Source organism: Leucopleurus acutus (genome assembly GCF_964270905.1).
Source record: "Leucopleurus acutus genome assembly, chromosome: 21".
Classification (NCBI taxonomy): Eukaryota; Metazoa; Chordata; class Mammalia; order Artiodactyla; family Delphinidae; genus Leucopleurus; species Leucopleurus acutus.
Genome location: NC_139163.1, coordinates 20,921,025 through 20,946,707, shown reverse-complemented (window position 1 = coordinate 20,946,707; position 25,683 = coordinate 20,921,025). Strand labels below are relative to the sequence as shown.

The window sequence follows — 25,683 nt, the reverse complement described above, 5'->3', positions numbered from 1 at the left end:
AGTTGTCAACACAGCCTTGGGTCCAGACAGGCAAACCGGCTGCTCTAATGGGAACTGTGTATACACAGAGAGGGTAATTACTTTGGGCTACAGCTGCCAACATGATTTAGCAAACTCCCAGCCTGAAAAAAACTGATCATTCCCTGCAGAATGGGCCCAATTTCACTGCAACTGCACAGACCTACCTGAGCTTTCCCTGCCACAGGCTCTTTGAGGTTTTTTGTAATTTACATTCCTTAGGCAAATGGAATTTAAATTCCGTAGGCAAATTTCATCCTGATGGAACACCAAGATGACATGCATGCCATGATCTCATGGTTTAGGATTTCTGCTTTATAATCATTTATGTATGCTTCAACAGGCAGGTGGGGAAAAGCATTTGGGCTAAATTCCACTTTGCTTTCATGAAGGTTCCTTTACCTTTCAATAGCTCTTGGTTTTCAAAGCACCTTCACAGATATGTCAGTTGCACGTCATGATATTCTTGTGTGGTGGGCACCACGACGAATTGCAGAAAGTCACAGGACCAGCCTTCTGGTCCTGGGCTGCAGATTAAGAAGCCTGTAAGTAGTTATGCCCCTTGTATCCATGAAGCAATGCAAGATCAGAGGGGTTGGGTGGGTTGCAATCTGACCACACGTCAGATCGTTCTGCGCTTGCAGGTGGGGAGGAGCAGGTCCTATGCCTTACAGGGAGGCATCCCTGGAGTCTCGGTACACCGCAAATCACGTATTCAATTTGCAAACAGAACTACAAATTCTTTCAACCTGAAACAACACTTTGGCCTCACCTTTATCTTGACCTCCTTAATTTCTCCTTAAGCATCTCAGTAATCGGGTGACAGAATAATTTCTTGGCAACCTTGACTAATGTGGTTATTTTGCCATGGATCCTCCTTTTCCTTGCATTCTTCCCAATTCTGATGCTGATGCAATGTGAGTGAATCGGCCCTTACTGTGAGTTTGCCTCCGGATTAGAGAAAGATCGGCAGATGGGAGACGGTCTGGGGTAGAGGTACTGAACTGGAATTTCAGCTCCTCTTTCTGGCTCTGGGCACCTTAATTCGTCACTAAGTCAAGGCCATAGTCCTTAGAAGGATAATACCTATGCTTTGTGGGGTGCGTGTGAAAAGTGGACAAGGGTGGCATAAAGACCCATGAGCGTAATGATAACATCCCACACACCTCTCTACTGCCTTTGTTTTCCCCTGGACACACACACACCCCTAACCAGGGGTGTTGGAAAAGCACCGATATGGATTACCTTCCCTAGTTTTTCCTCAGTTTTTCCTTTCCCCAAATCTCAGCTGTTCCCCTTAGCCCTGGGAGGGGAAAAAAAAAAAAACAAAGCCTCTTAAGAATCCATTTAATTTTGTTAGAATCTTCCAAGTTATGCCGTCTGTAAATTGGTAGGCAGGATGCTATAGGGCGTTATCATTTCTATCTTAGTATCTCTGAGAGCAGATTTTCAGGACTTTGGAATCTTCAGGTCTGAGCACTGTGTGAGCTAAATATAAATAGGTGTTGGAATAACTGACTAAATGAGGTAAATAGGAAAATGGGTCGTGACCAAAGCAATCTGAATCTACCTGGGTGCCCGTGAGAGCACCTCTTCCATCCCGGTAACCACATGTAGCCCATTACTAACTCATGACTCCAGGGCTGCGCAAACAACTGAATTATTAGGTATTTCAGACATTTTGATTTTCCATTTTATGTGGCTCTGAGGAAGCCAGGACTGGAGGCAGAAGTAAATAAAAAGGCTTTGGTCTGTGTGTGTCGTTTAAAAAATTATATCGAGATTGGTTTTTCTCCTTTACTACGCCCAGAGTGAGTATTTGTCAAAATCAAATCTAAGATGCATATCACATTGTATCGGAGGAATGAGACTGGCTGAAATTCCAGCACAAAGAACTCTCTAATTTAGAATCCAGAGCATCTCTGTAGAATATCTATGTCATCTTCGCCAGTTTTTGAACTTTAAGATTTCACTAGGTTTAACAAGTTCCAGTCTCTGCCATCTCAAAATGGGCATTGATGAACCAAAGTGAGGACTTAAGACAGACAGCATCCTAGCTTCTCTTCCTTTTCAAATAACAGACGCTGATTCAATCAATTCCATTTGGCAAATAATAAATTTATTAGGTGCCTACAAGTACAAAACACTGAAAGCTGCTGTAGGGGATTATAAAGACGTGTAGAAGAGCCCTGCTCTCAGAGAGCTTACAACCTAGGCAATTAGTCACAATTAGTAAGTTGTGGCAATATCACTTTAGGTGGCTTAAAGCAGAGTTCTTGAAAATGTTCACATCCTTCACATTCTCCTCTGGTCAAATATGTAAGGAATCCTTTCAACAGGAAAGCCAAACAGTGGGAAAGAGACCTTTTGTGGAATGAATCGGTGACCTTGGCTTTGCTCATGAGCATCTTTCGGTTGCTGTTGCTTATTCTTGTAACTTTCTCAGTATCGCTTCCTCGAGACCTTTGTTTGGAGAGCATCTCTGTGCTTCCTGAACCTTCACCAGGGTTTCCTGTTTGTTAGTGAGTGGCTCAGTTGCAGTTTGGCCTTGGAATGATTTGCAGTCCGATTTTTCCTGTAGCAAATCTGTCTTTTCATTTTAGTTGATGCTAGGATGGTATGCCTTGCCGTCTGTGGCTTTACGGGTGGGAGTGAGATGTGATACAGTGGAAAGCAGGCCAGACGTTTCCCTTACTTTAAACATTTAATAGTGCACTTATTGATTATATTCTGTACAGATATAGAGCAAGTTATAAACCTCTTATTTACTTTTTTTTCACTTAGACTGTATTCATGTAAAGTGTATTTACATTAGCAAAAAACAAACGGAAAAAAAAAAACCCAAAAAAGCCTTGAGGTACAAAATCCAAAAGAATATCTGAGGTATAAATACAAGTATATTTTAAATAATAATCTTTATCATGCTTTATCTGTGTTGGAAAGCACAGTGGACAGGTAGGCGTACATGTTTCTTAATAGAATGGTATATACAACATATACTCTTACAAATCTCAAAGCCATTAAAGTTGAATATACAAGTATATCTTCATGAGGCACGCTAATATCCAAAATACTCAAATTAAACTCTGATCTGTCCCCTGCCCCCTAATTCTTCAAAGAAACTTTGAAATAACACTGACAATGGTAACTAAATTATAACAAAATAAAAGTCCTTCTTACAACTCTCATTCATACATTATTCACTTTTGATCCATATAAAATAAATTCACTAATACTGTCTTTTGAGCCAACCTTTACCGTTACAGTAAAACCTGTATAAAGACCACCCTTCCAAAGCCCTGCACTAGTGTGTTTTTGATTGTTTGTTTGTTTTTTACTGTGATTACTACTAAAATATATTTCCAGGGGCTTCATAAAGGAGAAGAAAAAGAAATGTAGGAAAAACAAAATTAAAAAAAACCCCTATTTGCTGAGAAGGACAAATCCAATTAACATAGGCAGCTTTCAAAAATGCTGTTAATAACCATAACAACAAGCAACTTTTGTGGTTGGGTTAAATTTACAAGGGTTTCCTTGGGACACAGTTTCCTGTGTTCCCATACATAGTGCCTTAAAGAGTTTCTCCTAACATGGAAATGCAAAGAATTTGCGGACACGTAAAAGGTGTTGATATTTGATTCAGGAGTAGATGTTAAGAGTGCTCAGTTTTCACATCTCAACTTAAAAACCAAAAAACAAAACTGTGCTTTGGAGCTAGCAAGGGGGAATTTCCATCCCTGAATTCACCTGTACTGGATAAAAACAACTTTGCTATCTGCAATCAGGTCTAGAGACAAACTGTGTTTAAAATGGGCTATCCAAGTAAATTTATTACAATCACTTTTAAGGTAAAGAAGAGGTTGGTGGAGACGGAAAGTGTTTACTAACTCAGGAAGAAAAAAAAAAAACCAGACAAGGGTGGGTTGTCTGACACCCCAAAATAAATGGGTTCACTTTCTGGATAATTCCATGGGTATTAACCTGATGCATCACGATCCTTCTTGGAGGTGTCTCAGTGTGCCAGACACTGTAGCCCAACTTACACATCTATGCCATTCGACCAGCAACAAACACACATACACACACCCCTCTGTGCAAACCTTTCTTTGCTCTTCTCAGCGAGAAAATATGTCAAAGAGGACCAACTATTCCAGTGGATACACCAGTCCCTCCACACACTGCAAAGAAAATGACATAGGTACACGTACACAGACACCGACATCGCAAGAGAATGACGTCTCTTCATTATCTTCCCTAATGTATTTATAGTTTTGCTTCTCAGAAGCAATTCGAATAGGAATACTTTTTTTTTTTTTTTTTTTGCACAGTCATATATTCCAGTCAAGGTCCATAATACAGACCTTAAACGAATAGAAAGCAGCTTTAAAAATGTATCAAATCACTATAGTCAATTCCCACACTCCATCTTGTAGTTTTGTTTCAGGATCAGACACTGAACCCAATCTTCCAAGGACTGGCAAGGGTTCTAGAAACAAAGGCCCAGATAATGGACATGCTTCGGGAATCACCTAGATTTGGTGTCTTTGGTTTCAGTGCTCTGATTACTGAAGGAGTCTCGGATCTTGACAACTTCAGCTGCACACAAATGTCCAAAAGATTTCGTGTACCACTCTGGCATGTGGCCCCTACAACAGACAGGAAAGGAAACGCAAATAAATTATTCGAGTTGGAAAACCCTGAATCAGCTGAAGGGAGTTCTGAATATACTTCTATTTCTTGATCAGCAAAATGTGCGAGCAAAGATCCCTCTTATTATTCCAAAGTAATCTGCTGGCATCTCCATTACACTTTTGGAACCAGAAGTTTCTCAAGGAACAACATATTGAGGGCAGATACTGAGTGAAACTGTTCAGGAAAGAAAGCTCTGGCGTGTAGAACAAAAACAGACCATACAGATACTTGCAGTACGGAGCTGTAAAGACTTCAAATGAGGACTTATTTAACAGGAGAGCCACTTTGGAAAGTTTTTAGAGGTTTGTTTTTTTCTTGTTGGTATTGCTGCATTTCGTTCATTTTCTGATAAGAATTCGCACTGATCTATGGCACAAAGTATAGGTCTAATTAATTACTAAAAGGGCATGTCACATTATTCAAACCTCTTTGAATATACAATGAGAAACATCTGATTGCTAATTCGAACTCTCATTTCCTGTGGCTTTAAGTTCGTGGCAGAACCACCACATCCACATTGCTTTAGTACCATATTCTCTAAGGGGTGGAAATTAGTAAGTGGTACCCAGAGGACCAGGAAACATGAAGGAGTTACTTTATAAGCACCGCCCTTCACAGAGCATCCAAGATGCAGGGATGTATTCACTCAAGATGTCAAAAAAAAAAAAAAAATCAGCACTAGAACATACCTTAAGTCAGCTCTGCACATGTAGGTGAGTTTGGATTTCCCTGACCCGCAGGGTTCGATTAGATACCTGGCCAGGAGCACATTGACCCTCACTCCCACCACAGGGGCCCGGTCGTGGTCCACGGAGGTGAGTAAAAGGGCACAAGCTCCCTTGGGTAAATTAGTCCTCCATGTTCTGTAGGGACAAAACGAGAGGGGAAAAAAATGGAGTTTCCTGGAAGCCGAGTTTAAAATGGGGCCTCACTCTTAGAGAAGGCAGCTGAAGGGCAGGATGGGGGCCACGCTGTGCATCCATCCTTGTGCAAGGACGCCTGAACGACTAACTTCAACAGAGCCCCTTCTGCAGCGGTATTTAAGCTCACACAGGCAGTTCTTGGAAAGAGGACCAATCTGAAGTGGGTCTGAAAACCCTTTTTCTATTTCACAAATGTATTAGAACATGGACATCCAAATGTTAGTCCGTTGGAGAAGTTCTGGACTAATGATGTGACATTTCCTCAAAGATTTTTGGAATTCTTCTTTCAATGATATCTTCAGAGAATTTATGAATCACGTATGAATCAGCCTTAACCACAGCTCACTTGGGACCCAAATGTTACTTCCTGGCTTCTGCTGTTTCTAACGAGAAAATCTATCCTAAAGGGGGCAAAAATCAGCTACCACTGAACACGTTCAATGGAATGTGCCTCTCTTTCTGAGCTCGGTTCCAAAAGAGCTCAAACCATTTTCAGGGACGGACACGCTGTTGGAATAAACGAGGATATATTTTTCATAGTTGGAAGGGTTCAACGCTTTTCTGGAAGCAAACGTTCTGTTTTAAATAATGTTGGCATCTTATAACATTCAGTGCCACAGAGGCTCGTCCTTGCCGCAGTAATCAACCCGGAAGCTCTCACCTCAGAACAACGTAGTCCCGAGCAGGGTGGGGCGCCATACTGTTTTGCACATACTGGTAAATCTCAGTTCGGCTGTCCAGGATCTCAATCACTTTTGAATCCAACAAGTCCACGTCCCAGAGGTGCTGCTCTTTAAGTAGGCGCTTTAAGATTTCCTCAGGCGATGCAGGGACTTCAATGGTTGCCCTCCAAAGCCTTAGAGGTGGTCCTTCACTCACCTGAAAAGAGGATGTACTCGTCAGTGCTGAGACCATTCCCACACACCTAGTCTCTGAAGGCAAACTACTAGCTGGGTACGTCGTCCTAATGTTTATTTCTGGCTTTAATAGGCTGCTGACCGCAAGTACATTCACGATCAGGCCAGAAAGCAAATAGTACTGCTGGCGTCACCTCCGGTTGTATCTGTTTTCCTGGGACCCATATTAGGGTCAATGTAATAAAACTAAGATTTATCTGCACTCCCAAGCCTGCATGGCCATCCGACTGCTCTCATCGTTTCTACTCAAGGTGGTAGAGACAAATCAACAAATACCTCCATGCACCTATCATGCAAAGCAATACAGGATGCCTCTGCCCTTAAGGGGCTTTCAGGTTAACCACCCACCCACCCAGCACTCCCTGCTCATTAAAGGGCCAAGAGAAGAGTGACTGAGAACAGGAGAGAGCCCAAGGGGATTCCAATCAAATGATGGAAATATCTAGGCACGTCACAAAATGCCCAAAGGCCCCATACCATTAGTGAAACATTCCAGGGAATTCTAGTGTGTTTCTGTGGAACCAAAGGATTTCATTAGATATTTTGATTCCCCTGACACATGTCCAATGAGCACTGTTCCTCACTGAACTGGTTTCCACTCTTACCTGGGGAACATGGATCACCTGGCTGCCTAGCTCTATAAGGAAGGGAATGGGTGACAGATCCCCAAGGAGAACTGTGTTGGCAAAAGGGTATCTCGTCTCTGATGAACCCAAGTCCTGACCACTAGAATTCAAATGGCTGACAACGGGGAGATGACATACCTTCTTATAGGATAGCTCAGCCTGCTCAGATGTAGAGTAGCTGACCCAGCCTTTGAATTTCTCTTTGACCTCTTTAAACAGGCTGTCCACACAGTCCTGGAGGAAGTGTTGGTAGCTGGCTGACTCATCATTACAAAGGCGTCCTAACGCTTCTAGGGTAAGTGGCTTCAGCTCTTGTTCGGTGTAGGAATTTCGACATCGGCTCATTTCCTCAGGAACCTGGGAGGGACACGAGAGACATAAAGGAGGTTTGTTGCCCATCAGAGGAAGCGGCAAGATCCTCAAGGCAGTGCAAGCAGTCCAGTCCCCCTGCTTCCAACAGATGGAGGAGCGTCCCTGCCGACCTCATGTGGTATCGTGACGACGCAAGCAGATCACCTTCATAAAGGTACCTAGAAAGCTTATTTTTGTCTGAGGTCCTCTTCTTTAGAAAGTTACAGTAGGAGAGTAAGTGATTAAAATAGGGTGTACGTTGACAAAGACAGATTTTTTTTTTAATTGAAGTACAGTTAGTTGATTTACAATATTACAATAGTTTCAAGTGTACAACATAGTGATCCAAAAACTTTATAGATTATGCTCCATTTAAAGTTATTGTAAAATATGGGCTATATCCCCTGTGCTGTACAATATATCCTGTCGCTTATTTATTTTATACACAGTAGTCTGTACCTCTCACTCCCCTTGCCCCCCACACCCCTCTTACCTTTCAAGCCACTAGTTTGTTCTCTATTCCTGTGAGTCTGTTTCTGTTTTGTTATATTCATTCTTTGTCTTATTTTTTTAGATTCCACATGAATGCAATAACATACAGTACTTGTTTTCCCCTGCCCGACTTATTTCACTAAGCATAATACCCTCCAGGTCCATCCCTATTGTTGCAAATGGTAAAATTCAAAATTTCATTCTTTTATTTTTTTTTAATTTAATTAAATTAATTAATTTATTTATTTATTTTTGCGGTATGCGGGCACTGTTGTGGCCTCTCCCGTTGCGGAGCACAGGCTCCGGACGCGCAGGCTCAGTGGCCATGGCTCATGGGCCCAGCCGCTCCGCAGCATGTGGGATCTTCCAGGACCGGGGCACGAACCCGTGTCCCCTGCATCGGCAGGCGGACTCTCAACCACTGAGCCACCAGGGGAGCCCCTCATTCTTTTATTTTAATGGCTAAGTAGTATTTCATTTTATACACACACACCCCCTCCCCACCACATCTTCTTTATCCATTAATCTGTTGATGGACACTTAGGTTGCTTCCACTGGCTACTGTAAATAATGCTATGACCATTGGGGTGCATGTATCTTTTTGAATTAGTGCTTTTGTTTTCTTTGGATATACTCAGGAATGGAATTGCTGGATCCTAAGGTAGTTCTATTTTTAATTTTTTAAGGAATGGCCATACTGTTTTCCATAGCGGCTGCATCTCAGATACAGAATTTATTTCAGATCATTTGTTACTTCTGCTTTCTAAGTAAAGGGGTATGGAGGTAGGCAAGTTCATTAACATATTAGCTCTAATGAGCTTATACATTATAAAATATATAAATAAGACATTCTCAGACTACATATATAATCTTCAGCTGTGGAAAAGACCTTTTGGTTAAGACGTGAACAAGCTGGGACTTCCCTGGCAGTCCAGTGGTTAAGACTCCACTCTCTCAATGCAGGTGGCACAGGTTCAGTCCCTGGTTGGGGAACATGCCGCACAGTGCGGCCAAAAAAAAAAAAAAAAAAAGATGTGAACAAGTATGGTGCCCAAGATTTTGTCCTCATTTACACCATCCTTGACAAATAACAAAACTTCCCATCTCCTTACCTGGAAAAGCTTCTTGCACTCAGCAATCATATGGGCTAGCCCTTGAGTGGCAGCAAGATTTTCATTCAAATCTTTCTGATCTGGTTTTCCCAAGCTTTGTTTTCTTTGCATTACCCTAGAGAGAGAAATAAGGGAAGGGAAAGATTCAAATATATATATATATATATATATATATATATATATATTTTTTTTTTTTTTTTGCGGTCCGCGGGCCTCTCACTGCTGTGGCCTCTCCTATTGGGGAGCACAGGCTCCGGACACGCAGGCCCAGCGGCCATGGCTCATGGGCCCAGCCGCTCCGTGACATGTGGGATCCTCCTGGACCGGGGCACGAACCCATGTCCCCTGCATCGGCAGGCGGACTCTCAACCACTGCGCCACCAGGGAAGCCCCGAAGTAAAGGAGAGCTTTACTTTGGTGCACAGAAAACATGGAAGAGACTGTCTCTGTTGAAATCTAGGTTATTTAAAACCATCACGTTAAATAGGTTCCTATTTAAACAGGGCAGCTTGTAAGGTCTATACCGTGTGGGGCGGCAGGAAGGAAAGGCAGCTTTGAGGAGTCTGTGGGTGGCAGGCACTTGTCAAGGGGCTAAACCGGATCATTCTTTCCAGTGTAAATAAACAGAAGCCCCTCCTGTCAGTGAGAGAAAAGTCTATTGTTTCCTAGAGCTTTTGTCTTAATCTTATCTAATCTCTCTCTTCTGCTCACCTCTAGCTCTCTATCCCATTAAACACAGAACTAGTTAATTAAGCATTGTATGGCTTTCAGAAGCAAAGCTAACTTCACTAGCACAACCAGGCCTCACCCTACAGCTGAGAAATATTTGTCAAGTTCCTTTACAGCTGAGGAAAAGGATCAGCAGGATGAATTTAGTAGAAAGGGGTTAGTGACACTTTACCATGAGGCCTTTATACGAAATATTCATATAAGTAAGATGATCCAACTGGTTCTGCCATTTTTTCCTATCAGCATAGGCAAGTTATTCAATACTTACTCAAGTGACCTGCCTTGCAGTCTTGCCTCATGTGTAAAATAGATACTAACAGGAGCTTCACCTCCTACGATTGTTATGAGGATTAAAGAAGATAATCAATGTCCAGGGTGTAGCCCCATGCTGGGGACAGAGTAAGTGCTGAGCAAAAGAGCCTTTGTTATGTTCCAGATTCCTGGACCTCCACAGTCACTTCGATCTTGTCTACATCTAAGGAGAAACTTTGCAACAATGGGCTCAGCTGGCTCTTAACTTTGAGGCTCAACGTCATCCTTAGTCATTTCAGATCCAGCTCCTTTCAACTTTCCCACACAGGCCGGCAGCTTGGTTCTACTGAAGAAGCCAAGGCAGCTTGGTTTTATTTATGCAGAAGCCAAGGCAGCAGGGCTCTCGTTCCCCACCCAGTTTTTGAGGTCTGTAAACTCTCTTGTCTGTTTGCCGGCAGAAAGTATGATGACAATGTTACAGAGAGCACTGGGGGGAGGATCAGGGGACACACCTGCCACGGCAAAGCAGTAATGCACATCGCTCTCAAAACCTGGTTGAAACTAGATTGTCTAGGAAGTCACGCCCCCAGGGCCGAGAAGAAAGAATGGAAGCAGCACAAGGGAGAAACTCCTTTTTTCTGGATTCGGGTATGAACCCAACAAAAACACAGGGACAGCCCTACAAGGAAACGGAGGCTTCTTCTGTTTAAAGAACGGAGCATGTGCGTGCGTGTCTCACCATGCACGTGTGCGTCTCAACACCACGCGTGCGCGTCTCACCGTGCACGTGCGCAGCTCACTGCACCCGTACCTTGGAGAGGAATTCTCTCTCTTGAGGGTGTTGAGGTGGAAGAGGGAAGGCGCCAAGCACACGGCCAAGTTGGTGGGAGTCATCTGGTTCTCCTTCACAGCTGCTGTGACATCACTCAGGAAGTAGAGGAGCGTCTGCAGGACCTCCCTGTTCTCGTCAGGCAGGAGCATGATGGCGGCCTTGATCGCCTGGAGGCGCTGGTCCTTGGGCACATCTGCACGACACCCGCATTTACCCCAGTGATTTTCCATGTACGATCGCAAGGAAACGTCCCAAAGCAAATAGCGGCATCAAAGACCTCAGCCCAGCACTGAACAAGCACTTGCAAAAAGTGTACTTGAGGTTAATACGGAAGAAATTAGGGATGGCCACCAGCGTCACTACCCTCAAGTGCTTCCTGCCTGTGGAGGAGTTACAAGTTTTAAAAACCCACAACGCCAATATACTCCTGAATCCACCTCAGAGTGCAGCTCCAGATGATGCCTGCTCTTCTCTCTTACTTTACAGTTCTTTACGGTTCTTTCTTTTCTAAGTACTTTTTTGAAACTCCTAGTTTACCATTCTTAATTACTGAACATTATAGGCTATACTTTAGTTTCAACGAGAAATCCTATCAAAGACATACAAGAGGATGAGAACCGAGATTTCTTCACCTTGACTACAAAATGTTCAGCATCTCAGCGGACTCTCCCAATTTCAACTGATCTGTTCATTCTTTAAATGGGGAAAGGAAGCTGCTAATATATTCCATTTAAACAACAGATATGTTTAACTAGTAATTTCTTTAAGTTTTAGAAAGCCCTACTGAGAGGCTACTATAAAAATACACGCTTGAGAAATAAACCCATAAAAATATATAATATAACAATGTAATGTATTATAACATATAATATATATGTATAATACAATTATAATGTATTATATATAAATAAATAAAATAATACACGTAGAAAATGTGGAACACAACTTTCAGGTCTCCTTTACTAGGCAAATTTTTCTTTTAAAAGGCGTGCGGTGGAAAACTGAAGTCACTCAAATGCAGCTCCATAGGACAAACTGATTAAACAGCTCCATGGTTACAATGCATAACAAATACCTTGGTGGGGGAAATGTGACCTGTGTTTTCATAAAATCTGAAAGGACGAAGCAAATAATGAAATAATCCAGACCAACTCCATTTCTCATAAAATAAAGTCCCACGTGCCAGTTCTAAAGACAATTCAAGCACTGAGAGAAGCTGCTTTTCAATTACATTGCTGTAATAACACACTGAGCCAAGAAAAACACAAGGCTGTAGAAGCTATAATCCTGATCTTGATCATTAATTCAGACCACTGTTTGCTTTAAGCTTTACTTAAAAGTGAGATGGGCATGGGTATTGTTTTCCCAAGTATTTCTGGTAGAAGCTGAGATGAATAGCAGAAAAAGATTATTTATTCGTTTTACAGCAAGATAAAACACACAGACACCTGTGAAACTTTAAACACAACAGGCCCTGCTAGAGAAATGTGAAGCAACTGAAATGCCTACAGACAAGGCGGAGAGAGAGATCTCGGAATCTGCTCTTTTAAGTATCTTAGATACCACTGTTCTGGAAACGAATGAAAAAAACGAGCTCCTGGATCAGAATGTAAAAATGCACAGTTGCTTCGGTAATTAGAGAATGATGACGAGGGCAATTTATTTTTGCATTATTCAACAGGTACACAGAAACCTGTTCCACAAACAAGAAGGCAAGGAAGAAAGAAATCGATGACGTATTTCTAAGAGATCATCATGTAGGTCCAAGAGAATGACATCAAAGGAGGTACAGGTTTCAGCTGACCCCACTTTTCCCCACTGCCAACAACGTCAAGATCAAAGAACACTTACATTGGTAGATCTGCAGGAAGGTTTCCGAGAGTTTGTTCGTCATTAGTGGCTCAGGAAGATCTCGAAAATACTGCTTCAACATGTCTGCCACATCATAAGCAGACTGCCCCTCATAGTTGACACAATCTATGGTGCTTTCATTCATCTGGCGCAGAGCCTGAATCCGGGATTTGACACCTGATTTTCTGAAGAGTCCAACCTATTGTAAAAAAAAAAACATTAAGCGTTTTTTCACTGCAAAACTAGAAGAAGATGCATGCATTTGGACTCCCATGATTAAGCGGGACCTGCAGGCAGCGGCTCTCACCTGATCCAGACAGTGGTTGCGGAGGTAGCGCATGGCCTGCTGAATGCTCTGGGGGAGGGGCTGTCCTGTGCGCTGCACGTTGACCGTCAGAGGGACCCCGAATACATGCCGGTCCTTGTAGTCTGGAACCTTGATCCTTTTCATAAACTTGGGCACAGCCCTAGTGAAAAAATATTGGGGGTTGGAGGGGTATGTTTACTGGTCTATGTTTCTGTCCATCTGTGCAGTTAAACCCTGTGGGCTCTAGATCTGTGCTAATAAGGTAGCTATTTAAATTTAAATCAACCAGAACTACAAATTCAGTTCCTCAGTTGTATCAGCCACATTTTAAGCACTCACTAGCCATCTGTGGCCTGTAGTTACCATACTGGACTGGGCAAATATAGAACATTTCTACCACCACAGAGAGTTCCATTGGACAGTGATGTTCTACATCCTCTAAGGGTTGGGGCTGTGAGGCCCAGTAACAGCTCCTCAGTTGGGGATTCTCCTTCCACTGGTAACTCTGGGAACTGGGTTTGTGTTCCTAAGGGAGGTGATGGGCTTCCTTACAAAACGGCGGCACAGGAAGGAACAGAAGGAGAAAAGAACAGTCAAGACCCTACGTAGGAGCTTCAGGACAGAGTTGAAAAACAAGTTCCTATTTGTTCTGAAAATGGACAAGAATCATTTCTAGGTTCTCGATGAGATCCAAAGTAGTTAGGGTAAAAAAAAGATCAGGATGAGAAAACAGCAGATGCATGATGTTGGTCTGACATAATGAGAACCAACTCCGGAGCTCAACAGTGGGGGCCAAGCTAATGACCCGAAGTCAAAATAAATTCTCCTGCTGATGACCCCAGAGAATATGACATCTTTAGCTTTCTAAAGGAAGACGGAGAAGAACAATGAGGGTTTTGTGAGCCTACGCCAGGCTCCCTGGAGTCCTGACACCAGGTCCAGCCGGAGCAGTATACGCAGCAGCAGGAAACCAATGTCATGCATTTAATGCTGTGAAGCAGAAATTTCAGCTCTACAAATGACCTTTCTAAATGGGACAAGAAAGGGCAAGGCCGAACAGGAAAAGAACTTTGTGTAGAATTTCTCCTCACTCCGTGGATTCCCACAATGCGAGGCTTTAACATTTGGCTTGGACTCACTGGAAAAACTGCCCAGAACCCAGGAGGTATTATGGACTTTCAGATTCTTGAGGGTTCGGTGGTGCTGGTGGGGGCAACCCAGAAATGAGAACGTAAAGTATGCAGTTTTAAATAGCCAGCCGGGAAACCCTGACTCGAAGCACAGAGGAACACGGCGCGAGGCAGACTGCCTTGACTTTCGAGTGCTTACACCACAGCCATGGCGCGTTACTGTTTATAGCTCTAGGAAAGGTGAAACTGAAGCACACAGCCAAATTTGTGTTTCCATACAGTTAAGTATATGGTATCACGGCTATAAGTGTGCATAATACTCGCTTTGTCGGGGGGAGAAAAGCCCAGCGGCGGAATGTGCAAGGAACACATTACGATCTCCACCGAGAATCTGAAGCATGTGGGGATAAACCAGTCAATACTTATTTCTGTCATTCAGAACAAACAACTTCTGTATTTAGCAGGGCTCCCATAATAACAGCCTTTGAACAGGAGATGCTTTGATGCCCAAGTTAACCTCACTATGAGTCCCAAGGAGGGGAGGAGCTGGAGAGAGAAGGGTTACATTGCTCCGCTGACTCTCTGGTTTGCTACCGAGCGCTACTCATGAATTGGGCCACTTCTCCATTTTTATAAAGAGCGGTAATTGTGCAACTGGATAATGAACACTTGGACCGGTGAAAAGACTTCAGGATACGCAGCTGACAGTGCAGAATGCGCTGGGATGGGAATGTAGAGACATTTCTCTGCTTTGCACTCAGTAGGAAATTTAAAATATGCACATAATGGGTCCTATCCCTGATCCATCCAGCCCGACAGTCTGCATCTCACACCATACACACCAAGGGCCATACTTCTGAAAGTATGGACAGCTCAATAAATTTTATCTTCGTATATTATTTTAGTCTATGATATCTTAGAGTGGTGAATTCCTTAAAATGATTATCCACTGCTTAAGAGTCTGTTGGAAAAAACAAAACTAAACTCTTTAGTTCAGGTAGATTCTTGTGATGCTGCGAATACTCACATCAAAAATGATTTCTAAAAATGTGCACAAAGAGGGGTACAAAACCAGGTACTGTACGTGAAGCATTTCAAAGTTGGTCTCATAACACCTTCTGACCTAAACAGTTTTCTTCCCTTCCTTCCCAGTTATGATCTGATCCTGTACGTGTATTTGCCTGTGGTGGGCTATTCCCACCACTGGGAAGGAAGCGCCTGGACAATGAGATGGAAGAGTCGAGCATGCTCATCCCATCAACTGGCACTGAAAACTAAACCAGCCCTGATGGAAACTCCCTAAAGCTAGACTGGCTTAAGCAGGGTCAAAGGTAGCCTCAAGAGCGCAGAAACTGACGGCATTAGGATGATGGACTAAAGATCCAGGATGCAACTGTCACATCCTCAGTGTTGGGAGAGCACTGGTTGAGAACATTTCCAAATACAGTTCACTGGACAGTTTAAACCCTTACCAGCTAAAACCATGCTTATTAGAAGGCGTGTATTTCTCCAGCAGGGCGGTCAACTTCAGGAGGGAGTATTTCTGCAGCAGGTTCATCTGGGCCACAGATTGGCAGTTAATCTGCAGCGATACAGAGTTTAAGCTCGGCCGATGAGAGCTCTGGAAACTGTGCCATCTCAGCCTGTGCCTGCGAGAGAAGGCGGGGAATGCGAGTGAGTACGAAAGCTTTTTAATGGGTCGGTGCAGAGTCAGCGGTGGGCCGCTCACCGGCCTCTTATCTTAGGAACTGAGAAGACTCAACTTCCATTCCAGTCTTTTTTTCCCCCCTGTGGTAAAATATATAGAACATAAAATTTACTGTCAACCACTTTGAGTGCACGGTTAAATACATTAAGTATTAAGTACATCCACAGTGTGGTACAACCATCCGTACCATCCATCCACAGAACCTACTTCATTCATCTTCCCAAACTGAAGCTCTGGTACCCACTGAACAGTGCTCACTCTTTTAGGGTGGTAGGATTTCCCTGTCTGTCACTTTCCTTAGCAACTTTCGTGGCTGTGAATGTCGGACTTATTCCCACCTCCCTACGCAACAAGCAGAAGCAGCCTCCTTCTGACCCCTCCTCCTCAAACTGGGTGGAGAAGGGAAGAAAAGCTCTTACCTGCTGGACCTAGTCAGGGAGGCCCCGACCCCAGAATCCCTCCTTTCCGGGATGTCTGAGGGCTCCTCGGGTTCGTTCAGTGAGTTGCCCGTGCTGTCCAGGTCGCTGGGGGTGGCTCGGTCATTGTCGACGTCCAGGTGTATCTGCTTGGGTGAGGACGGGCATGGAGAGACCGAGTCCAGGGCCGAGTCTGAGTCTCCCTCGTCTGAAAATTTCTCCGACCACTGGTTGACTATCCTCTGCATCCCCTTCACGTGGTAGAGGATGTCGTCCAGCTCGGGGAAGATGTCCTCGTTCTCCAGGTCGGCCAGGTCACCGGAACTGGAGTAGAGGATGGAGCCGGGCACGTTGTCATAGATACTCAGGCGGCTGGTCATGGAGCTTGAGGAATTGCGTCTCTTAAGCTCCTTGGGGCTGTCGCTGCTGTTTTCCCTCCTCAGGCTGATATGGCCAGGGCCGTGGAAGCTTCCAGTCCTCCAGTTCACAGAGCTGCTATTCCCTGAGGGAGAGAAGTTGCCGTTGGAGAGGGCTTTGGGGAAAGTGCCAGGCTTGTGATCTTCTGGGATGTAGAACACCGCGTCCTCCGGGTAGCTCTCGCAGTTTTTAAAGTTCTGTTCCATAACGTTGTTGAATGTGGACTGATTGAACGGGTCGAAGCCCTCTAGGTACATGCCTCCCCGCTTGTTGCAGGCGCTGAGGCTCCGGGTCCTGGTGACGGGACTGGGCGTGCTGACGTTGCTGCTGGTCTCGGACTGGCTGCTGCTGCTGCTCGTCTGCGTGGAGTTGGAGACGCTCCTCTTCCGCACCGCGGGGACGTTGATGCGGTTGCCGTTGAGGGCGGAGATCTCCACGCAGTTCAGCTGCTTGAGCTTCTCCTCGTCCACGCCCTCCTGCAGGATGGGCCCGCTGATGATCAGCCCCAGCTTGGACGGCACCTTGTGCTTGCTGTGGTGGGAGCCCTTGAGCCTCAGGCTCTCCATGCGTTTCAGCAGGCTGTGCGTCTTGGACTTGGTGTTCTTCTCCTGGCCTTTCACGCTGAAGCTGAAGCTGGACAGTTCCTTGGGAGAGGGCAGGCTGCAGAAGGAGTCATTGTTGCCGACGAAGGTGCCGGAGGAGCAGACGCTGGTGACGGAGTTAGTCCGGGCCGTCGCCGCGCCCCCGAGGTGGGTCGCTTGCGTGGCGAGGCTGCTGGTGCTGCTGAGGCTGCGGACAGAAGCCACCTCCTGGCGCTCGCTGAGGTCCGTCAGCACGCTTTCACGGCTGGGGGCGCTCTTAAGGTGGGGATCGTCTGGGGACCCAGGGATGGGGTCCTGCTTTGGAGAAAAGACATCGAACTCTTCAAGCCGGGACCACCTCTTGCTGTCCCTCTGGAAAGTCCATTTGGCACTTATCGCGCAAGGCTCATCCTCGTCCGAATCCTCACTCTGCAGAGACAGAACGGAACCGCTCATGCCCTGGAACTGACAGGCCGCAGGGGGCAGTATGTGCGCCAAGGGCCAGGGGCCAGGAGACTGATCATAACGCCAGTCGTGTCACTTCCCCCCTTGCATCTTTATTTTATTATTTTTTAAAAATAACCAAGATGTATGTAAAGAATGTAACAGGAAGAAGCCTGACCATGTGTTTCAAGCGAAATAGGAGTTATTTAATGGAGACACTGGGATCTATAGGCTGCTCTTTAATTGCTCACACAGGAAACCTCTGAGATCTGTGAAAATTCCAGGCATGTAAAATATTTTGAACTGGAGTTAGCAATGGGTAGGACTCCCTCTGGTCTGCCTTTAATTTTGCTGTCTGTTGATAGTATGTGTTTATATTCCCTTTTGCAATTAAAATGGTGGTTTTCAAACACTTTAAGAAGAGGGGTAACCGAAATCTCTAGCTACCCTAAAAGTACACAAGATCTCCTCTAACAGATTAACGGAGACACAAAGCAAGGTGAGCCATCCCATCTCTTCAGTGGGTCAGTGGGTACTTCTCAGCCTCTTACCTGTTCCTTTTCGTTCCCTCCCCCACCAACACGGGAACCAGAGTTAATGCCACTAGTGTCTTGTGACGTTTCAACCTCAGACATGCTCCAGCCTTTTCACAAGGCTTCACAAGTACCCAGTCCTGACAGCACGTAACATTCACAAACACGAAGTAACATCTCCGCTGCTGATGCCTGATTTACCGGTGGGACTCAGGGTTACCGTGTGACAGACTACTGCATCAAAGCCCTTGAGGCGGGATATCAAAAGGCACAGTTCAGCGTGAAGCATGTCCTTCCCACTGGTGTGGAGAATCTCCTGTGACCAGAGTTTCCCAGGACAGTAAGTGGAGAGCATTAAACGCTGACTTGCAGGCTCCTCTCCACAGCTCAGCGGGTGTGAGGTTCCAGCTCATTTGTTTAAAAGGTTTAACTCCCCCAAGAAGGCAGCTTGCTGTAGGTTAGATAATTAAAATGGGTACTCTGAACAGTCAGAAATATGTTCTTTGACCACACTTACTCCTGTTTACTCTAATTTGTGATACTCACTCCCACTACCACACCCACCTCTTCTCCTAAGATCTCGTAAGACGTCCTCACATTTCATACGCAGAAGAAAATACCATCTGAATCAGTTATGTGCCACCATTTCACTAGAATGTGTGGGATTTCCTGTCCTCCGTCTTCCTCCTCTCATTCCTTTTCTCCCTCCAAATCTCTATTATTCTTCCATATCCTACCAGCCAGCCTTCACTGCCATCCCTACGGCTTCAAAACACAGTTACTGTTACATGTGGGAAGACAGAGTTCCCAAGAACTTCAGCTTTAATTTCTGTAAGGAGGCAATGCAAAAGCCACCGGAATTCCTTAAGCCTCATCCGTTTAATATGTCATAGGCATTGAGCTAATGAGGCAAAAATCACAGATGATCTTTTCAGATCAAAAACAGCAGGCAAGACACAATTTACTGGCTGGCCGCAGCTCCTGGTTTCAACTACATAAGGCCACACAGCTTTTGGTAAACCTGACTGGATTATAACATTTAAAATGTCGATATTTTTGGACCATGGAAGTAAGAGTTTGAGAGACAAAATCTATCACAAAATTCATAACCCAGTTTTTGATCTGCCCCCTTTCCTCCCACCATGCTATACATTTTATATACTCACTCTCTTCCGATGAGGACTAATTTCCAGCTTCATCACCGCGCATTTGTTTAAAGTATTCAGACGCCTACAGAGCAAAGAAATAACATTAGCAGAGACAGGAAACCACTGATGGGTGGATAAATATTTTTTCCAAACAGCTGACGTGTTTAATCGAGCTTCTTTGAATCCATTAATATCTATAATATAGAAGAGTACTTGAAACTTCTTTAAAAAGTGAATAGTTTAAAAATATTTATGTTTCACAAGTTTTCTCATTTAAATTTAATATTACTATTTTATAGTAAAATGGCACACTGTGGTGGTTCTGTCCGGTGCCTCTTATTCCTCACAGAACAAGCGACCCTCAATGAGGACAGTTATTCTTTCAATAACCCCTAGGTTGAGTCATTAGGTATCTCCACCCAGTGCCAAGAAATAAAAGGCAGTGATGTCTTCTTTCACAGAAAAAGAAACATGAACAAGGAACCAAGCAGAGTTGCTCGTAAATAAAGTGTATTCTATCTCAAATCAAAATTCAAATATAAAAATAATCTCTGACAAATAATAACCTTAGACAGCCTGTTAAAAAATGCAGTAAGTTCAGTATAGAAATGTGAGCCCTCTTTAACACCCAATTCTTTTTTACAACTTCCCATACAGGACAGGATAATGCGTGGTATAGCCACAGCAACAGCACAAATGACTAATTTAAAAATCTGTGTACTTCAGCTTCAAGGGTCAACATCTTTAAGAGTTCAAACATAAGCACTTGAATCAGATTCTTCTTTGGAACAGGAGTCACATTTTTACTCTGAATATTTTTTACCCCTGCCAAAGAGTAATAATTTAAAATGAGGAAAGTAATTTAGCTTCACTGAAAATGAAGTACTTAAACAAAACAAAACAAAACAAAACCCACCTCAATGGTAAGTAATGAAATAGCTGAAAAAAAGAAGCCCTTTACACGTGTAGGAATAAATGGCACGTAAAAGTCTGCAGGACAGCTTTTCAAGCCCCAGTTCTTTCTAACATCTTCCAGATGATCATCGCTTAGTCTTCCTCAAACGGACCTTTAACCTATCTGCCGTCTGGTACCATCAGTTTTCCAATTTTTCCTAAGATTGCAATTCTTCCACTTCCACAGGACAAGCGCATTTAATTCACACAAACTCAAACTGACCATGAGCCCTCTTCAAGGCTCTATCTTTCTGATCCTGTTCTTGCAGCCTGTCTAACAACTTGGATGCAGGAGGGTAGAAAGTATTTTTGCCTGCTGATAAGACTGCCTTTGATTTCACAGATTATGTGGTAGCCTGCTTATAGGATAAACAAAGATAACCCAGAGCACCTATGTTCAGGAAAATTCTCTCTCATGATGGAAAGGGAAAGAAAACAAATAACTAAAAAAAACATCCACAGACATTAAAACGAGTGGATATAAAGTCCCTCTCTAAGGGGCATCCATTACTTAAATGACTTCTACCCACAGTGTTTTAGTTCTCCAATGTTTTTAAGATTTAAAGAATCGGGAGGGTCACAGCTAGTCTTAGGTCTGGGTTTCATTAATCAGACCTGTTAATCAAATACCCACTTGACATCATTTGGGCTGTAATGGTTGAGGGGTGTTTATAACCCAGTTTACTAGGCGTGGATGCCTGTAGGGGTGGGGGAGGGACTTGCTTCACAAGCTCCAGATTTGAGTCAAACGGAAAGGGCCAAGGGGGTCATTTTTGTAAAGGTCAGTGTTACCTTTTTCTCTCCGTAGCACCAAGCTCATGGCGCTTCGAGACTGAAGCCCAGAAGTTATTCCCCGAGGTCTCCGTGGGATTCATTTGACCCCTAGGAACCTCCAAAGTGGTGGGATGTTACCGATTTAGAGACGTTACAGACACGAGGCAGCAGTTGTGGCTTGCCGAGTCGGGGCTGCGTTCTAGGTCAGGCATTGCGCCTGGAGCCTCATGTGTGTTATTTCGCCTTGATCCTCACAACAACCCTATGGTAGAGCTATTACTATTTATCTTCATTTTATAGATGAGGAAATGGGGGCTTGGAGTGGACACAAACCTTGTCCAAGGCCACATGACTAAAACATGGTGGCTCTGGCCCTCAAAAACAATACCTTCTGCATTCCTTTCTAAAATAAATGTTAATCATGATAATACACGGGAGCAGCTTCTGTCCTAAGTACGGCTCCCTCCAGTGAGTGGCAGAGCACTGGTATCTCCCACTGTCTGTCCAGAAGCCCTGGCCTTTCCCACCCCACAGGGCCCTCACTGGCTCAGCTCCTCAGGAATGTGTCAGTCTTATCTGCTGGGCAACTTGTACTCTGCTCTGAGGGGGGAGGGAGCACAGGGTGAGCCATCAAAGGTTCAAGAGCTTTGCTGGAGGGAGCCGCAAGCGCCCTGATAAAAGCATGGCAGGCAGGGATCTGGGCCTCACGTATTCCAAGTGAAAACAGGGAAAGCAGAAGAGAAGTGAGAAAGGAAAAAGGAATGATTTCCCAAGTAGACCTGACAAATAAAAATTGTTCCAATCCTTTCTTGGCAATAATGCAATCGCTTTTCTTTTAATAGGACCAAAACAGTAACGTAGTTGAAATCTACTATGTGGCCAGCTGCTTCACAGAGCTTAGGCACTTCAAGGGCTGTTTTACAATAAAGTGCAGACTGGAGACGATACTACGGATATCTATTTGTCATTACATGATTATCACCTTATTTGCATAATTCTTTGCTGTACTCATAGGAGTCAGTTGTAATCCCAAAGGAAGATAGCGAGATGGGATATTTTTCAGAAGCTATAAAGAGAAAGAATATTTCATAAAAGGTATTGTAAGAGTAGGTCACAGTTTGCATTATCACCTGTATACGCGTCAAGACAAGCGAATTACCCCTCCAGTATTAATACTGAATGTGATACTCTCAGAATCTGGGCCTTATCATCAGGGTTGGATTATACAGCAAAGCTAGCAAGATTGGGACAAAAGCCAATCTCTCCAAGGAAACAAGTATGTTTATCCCTTACAAGTGTGTGTGTAAGAATGTTGGTTAGCAATCTAAACCCCCAAAATCTAGTAGTTGCATACTTACAACTTTTGGTCATTACAAACTATTGAAGACGGTATCATTAACATTCTCAAGAAAACATTAAGCTACAAGTTTTCTGCTCTAAGTAGACTATTTTAAGAGATCAGCTCCTACCAGATTTTTGACCAAAGGAGCTTTAAGATCTGCAAAAGTTATAAGTACATGAATGTTTATAGTAATCATTAAGCAGAACATGGGAGTGTATACTAGTGTGTACATGGGAGTACTCCATCCGTGTGTGTGTGTGGGGGGCTGGGGTAGGGGGGCGGCAGGAAAGAGAAACCATGTAACAATTATTTCGTTCATTTTTCGTTCTAAAAATGTTTTACTTAAAGTAAAAATATTAAATATTTAATAATATTTTATTAAGGTAAAACTTTTCAGCTGCGTTTTTTTAACTATATTACCGTATATATTTAAAATCAACTGCTCAAAATATTTCAACAAGGCAAAAGATGGAGGTCTACAAAAAAGTCCGTCCGTCTAGAAAAAAACTTGACAAATGACAAGGCAAAATTTCAAACAACACTGTAGATTCAAGATTTGCTGGCCCTTTGAATTTCACAGGCTGAGAGAGTACATGGAAGAGGCCAGTCTAGCAGATGAGATGAATATCACATCATCAGTTAAACAAGTATCCTCAACTACTCTGCTGACAGCTCAGGACCTGTAGTGCATTTTCAAGGAAGATGCCTGTCCCCACCTTTTTCTTCAGAACATTTATTTAGCCCTCTCGAAGGAAAATCATTTGCCACGAGAAGTCTATTTATGCGAACACGTGGACAAGAGACCTTGGGTTTTCCATTACAAACAAGCTGATGACTGTTCCTGTGAATTCTGACCCCAGCCTCAAGCCTTTCTCCACATACTCAACTCTGGGTGTCGGTTTTAGGCCTAATAATTTTTAAAGCACTTGACATCCATCACTGCATTTCCTTCTTACATTTAACCTATGAGATATTATTCTACACATGAGAGAAACTGAAGCCGAATCAGAATACACTTGCAGAATCCAAAGAGATCAAGGTCTAGTTGTTTTCAGGCTTTTCTTTTCGCAAAAGATCTAAGAGTATAGATTTACTCCTTTTAAAGGGAGGCAGCTTCTCTGATGGCGTCAAGAGCCAGTGTAGCCAGTGTGAATCACAAAGTACGGAGGATGCCCTTATCCCCAGAAGAGGGTAACTACGTTTCAAACTGATATTTAAAAAAAAGAAAAAGAAATTCAAGAATCTAGTCACGATCCTTTGGGCTGCAATGCTGCAGTGATATTTTTATGACCCAGGAATTCCTAAGCTGTGGCTGCTGTTCAGAGGGCACGCTCACTAAGTAGCTTGAAATGTGTGAAATGCATGATCTGACGCAGTAACCTAGTAAATATTTCCTAGGTTACATCTTAGGAGTGATGTCATCTCTATGCATTATCACCCATGATGAACTGAAAAGAAATTAATTCTGCTCCACAGCTAAGCATTCAAACATTTCAAAAATGTCTGGAGTAGTTTATATTCCAGATGCAGACTCTTTCTCTCCTAAACTGTGTTGGTGAAATTTTTTCATTCCAGATGACATAGCTATGATATTACACTCTAGGGAGTGGGGTGGGGAGTTGGAATTAAGTTTCTTCCAGAAAAAGTGTACAAACCCTGGACATTTCTAAGCAATCATTCCATTGGATTTGAAAAGTGACAGTATTTCTGTGGTTAATGTGACATTTTTTTCTTTCTTAAGCCAGGAGAACTAATCTATTACTCCATTTTAAACATCCTACCTATCTTCCCCTAAAACCCTGCTTAACTTAAGTGCTTCAGAAAACACTGTATTACATAAGAGAGGCAAAAATAGTACTTTCACAAAGCTACAACTGCATTCTTTGCCTATAAAGGGGAAATAAATCCCGGGTGCCATTCAACCTTAATGATGTTCTTCCAAGTTAAAATTAATATTGAAATTAGAAGAAAATTGTTTTAATTTTACGATCAAATCGACAAGTGAATTTTGTCCGTGTATAATTTTTTTTCTCCAGAGTTCAGCTTTGATGGTTTATAGGCTTTGAGAAAAATTCAAAGGATGATTAACTTAAAATGAATAATATGTCACGAAGAGTCAGAGAGGAGTATCAGTGTCCTGTCATTTTCTGCTGCGTGTTTTGTTACTTCCATTTCGTTAAACCCTGCGAGCTGCTCCTCCGCCTGAAGATCCACCAGCACCACGAACATGGGTTTCTGAACAGTTTTGTTCACAGTTCCCATCAATGCTCCTTTGCTGCCTGTCTACTTTATGTTAAAGGCTGTGCTGAGTTACTTTACAGCCTTAGTTAACCCTACTGTTAGGACGGTGTGCCTGGGGAAGCTGAAGAGTTGCGGAAATGCTTTCCTGGAATTCAAGCAACGGCCCTCCTGCCTCTAGTCTGCCACAGCCCCTACTTCCATCTGTCCCTCTGAGCGTCATTTCCATTCAATACAACAGCGGCTCTGAGTTGGCGAGGGTACCCGGCTGGGACTGCACAGTCAACTGCACTGCCTTAACCCCCCTATTCCAAGTTTCCAAACTTCCTGGACATTGTCTGCTCTAGCAGTCGTATGAGCACATTCCAGGACAGTGCTATTTGAATGGCAATACTAAATGACAGGAAGTTACTTATTCTAATCAGAAGGCCTATGATTTATAATGAAGTAGATCACTATATCCATTTACGGATCAAAACCTTGACATATTTAGAACAAAAGCAATCTCATCAGTGATAAGTACTATGTTCTTTAAAAAGAAGAAAAGAGAAAGAAAACACTCAAAGTATTTCCTTTTACCTGCACAAAGCCTCAATAGCATCTCTGTCCAAAAAATCATGCTCTCTCTTGACCAAGGAAATATCAATGGGGAACAGGAGATCTATAAGAAAAATAAAAACAAATACGTTTATTGAGCACCCAAGCTCTTGCCCATCTAGCCCAGTTTAGCAGAGGGAAGAAAACAAGGTAATTTATTGAATACTTACTGTTTGCAGGACTCTTCACTCCCTATCAAGTGCTGTGGGTATGTAAAGCAGCTTAAGACAATTTCATCAGTGTCCTAAAGGAGCCTGGAATAAAGTGGTCTGCAGACTCAGACTGTCTGTTGTCAAAGA

The 25,683-nt window shown here is 43.4% G+C and overlaps 1 protein-coding gene across 2 annotated transcripts in view; it reads right to left on the bottom strand.

Moving 5' to 3' along the window:
• Positions 1 to 2,121: 2,121 nt before the first annotated feature.
• LOC309977567 (rho GTPase-activating protein 7) overlaps positions 2,122 to 25,683 on the bottom strand; it is a 178,217-nt gene continuing 154,655 nt past the window's right edge. For both annotated transcript variants that reach the window (XM_082863706.1, XM_082863707.1), the window contains exons 3-14: positions 25,367 to 25,448; positions 19,498 to 19,561; positions 16,360 to 17,783; positions 15,705 to 15,881; positions 13,103 to 13,262; positions 12,796 to 12,994; positions 10,924 to 11,137; positions 9,132 to 9,246; positions 7,315 to 7,533; positions 6,295 to 6,512; positions 5,400 to 5,573; positions 2,122 to 4,664 (exon numbers count right to left, since the gene is read on the bottom strand). In XM_082863706.1, coding sequence (XP_082719832.1) covers positions 4,544 to 4,664; positions 5,400 to 5,573; positions 6,295 to 6,512; positions 7,315 to 7,533; positions 9,132 to 9,246; positions 10,924 to 11,137; positions 12,796 to 12,994; positions 13,103 to 13,262; positions 15,705 to 15,881; positions 16,360 to 17,783; positions 19,498 to 19,561; positions 25,367 to 25,448 — 3,167 coding nt within the window. In that variant the 3' untranslated portion in view covers positions 2,122 to 4,543. The remainder of the gene's footprint in view (positions 4,665 to 5,399; positions 5,574 to 6,294; positions 6,513 to 7,314; positions 7,534 to 9,131; positions 9,247 to 10,923; positions 11,138 to 12,795; positions 12,995 to 13,102; positions 13,263 to 15,704; positions 15,882 to 16,359; positions 17,784 to 19,497; positions 19,562 to 25,366; positions 25,449 to 25,683) is intronic.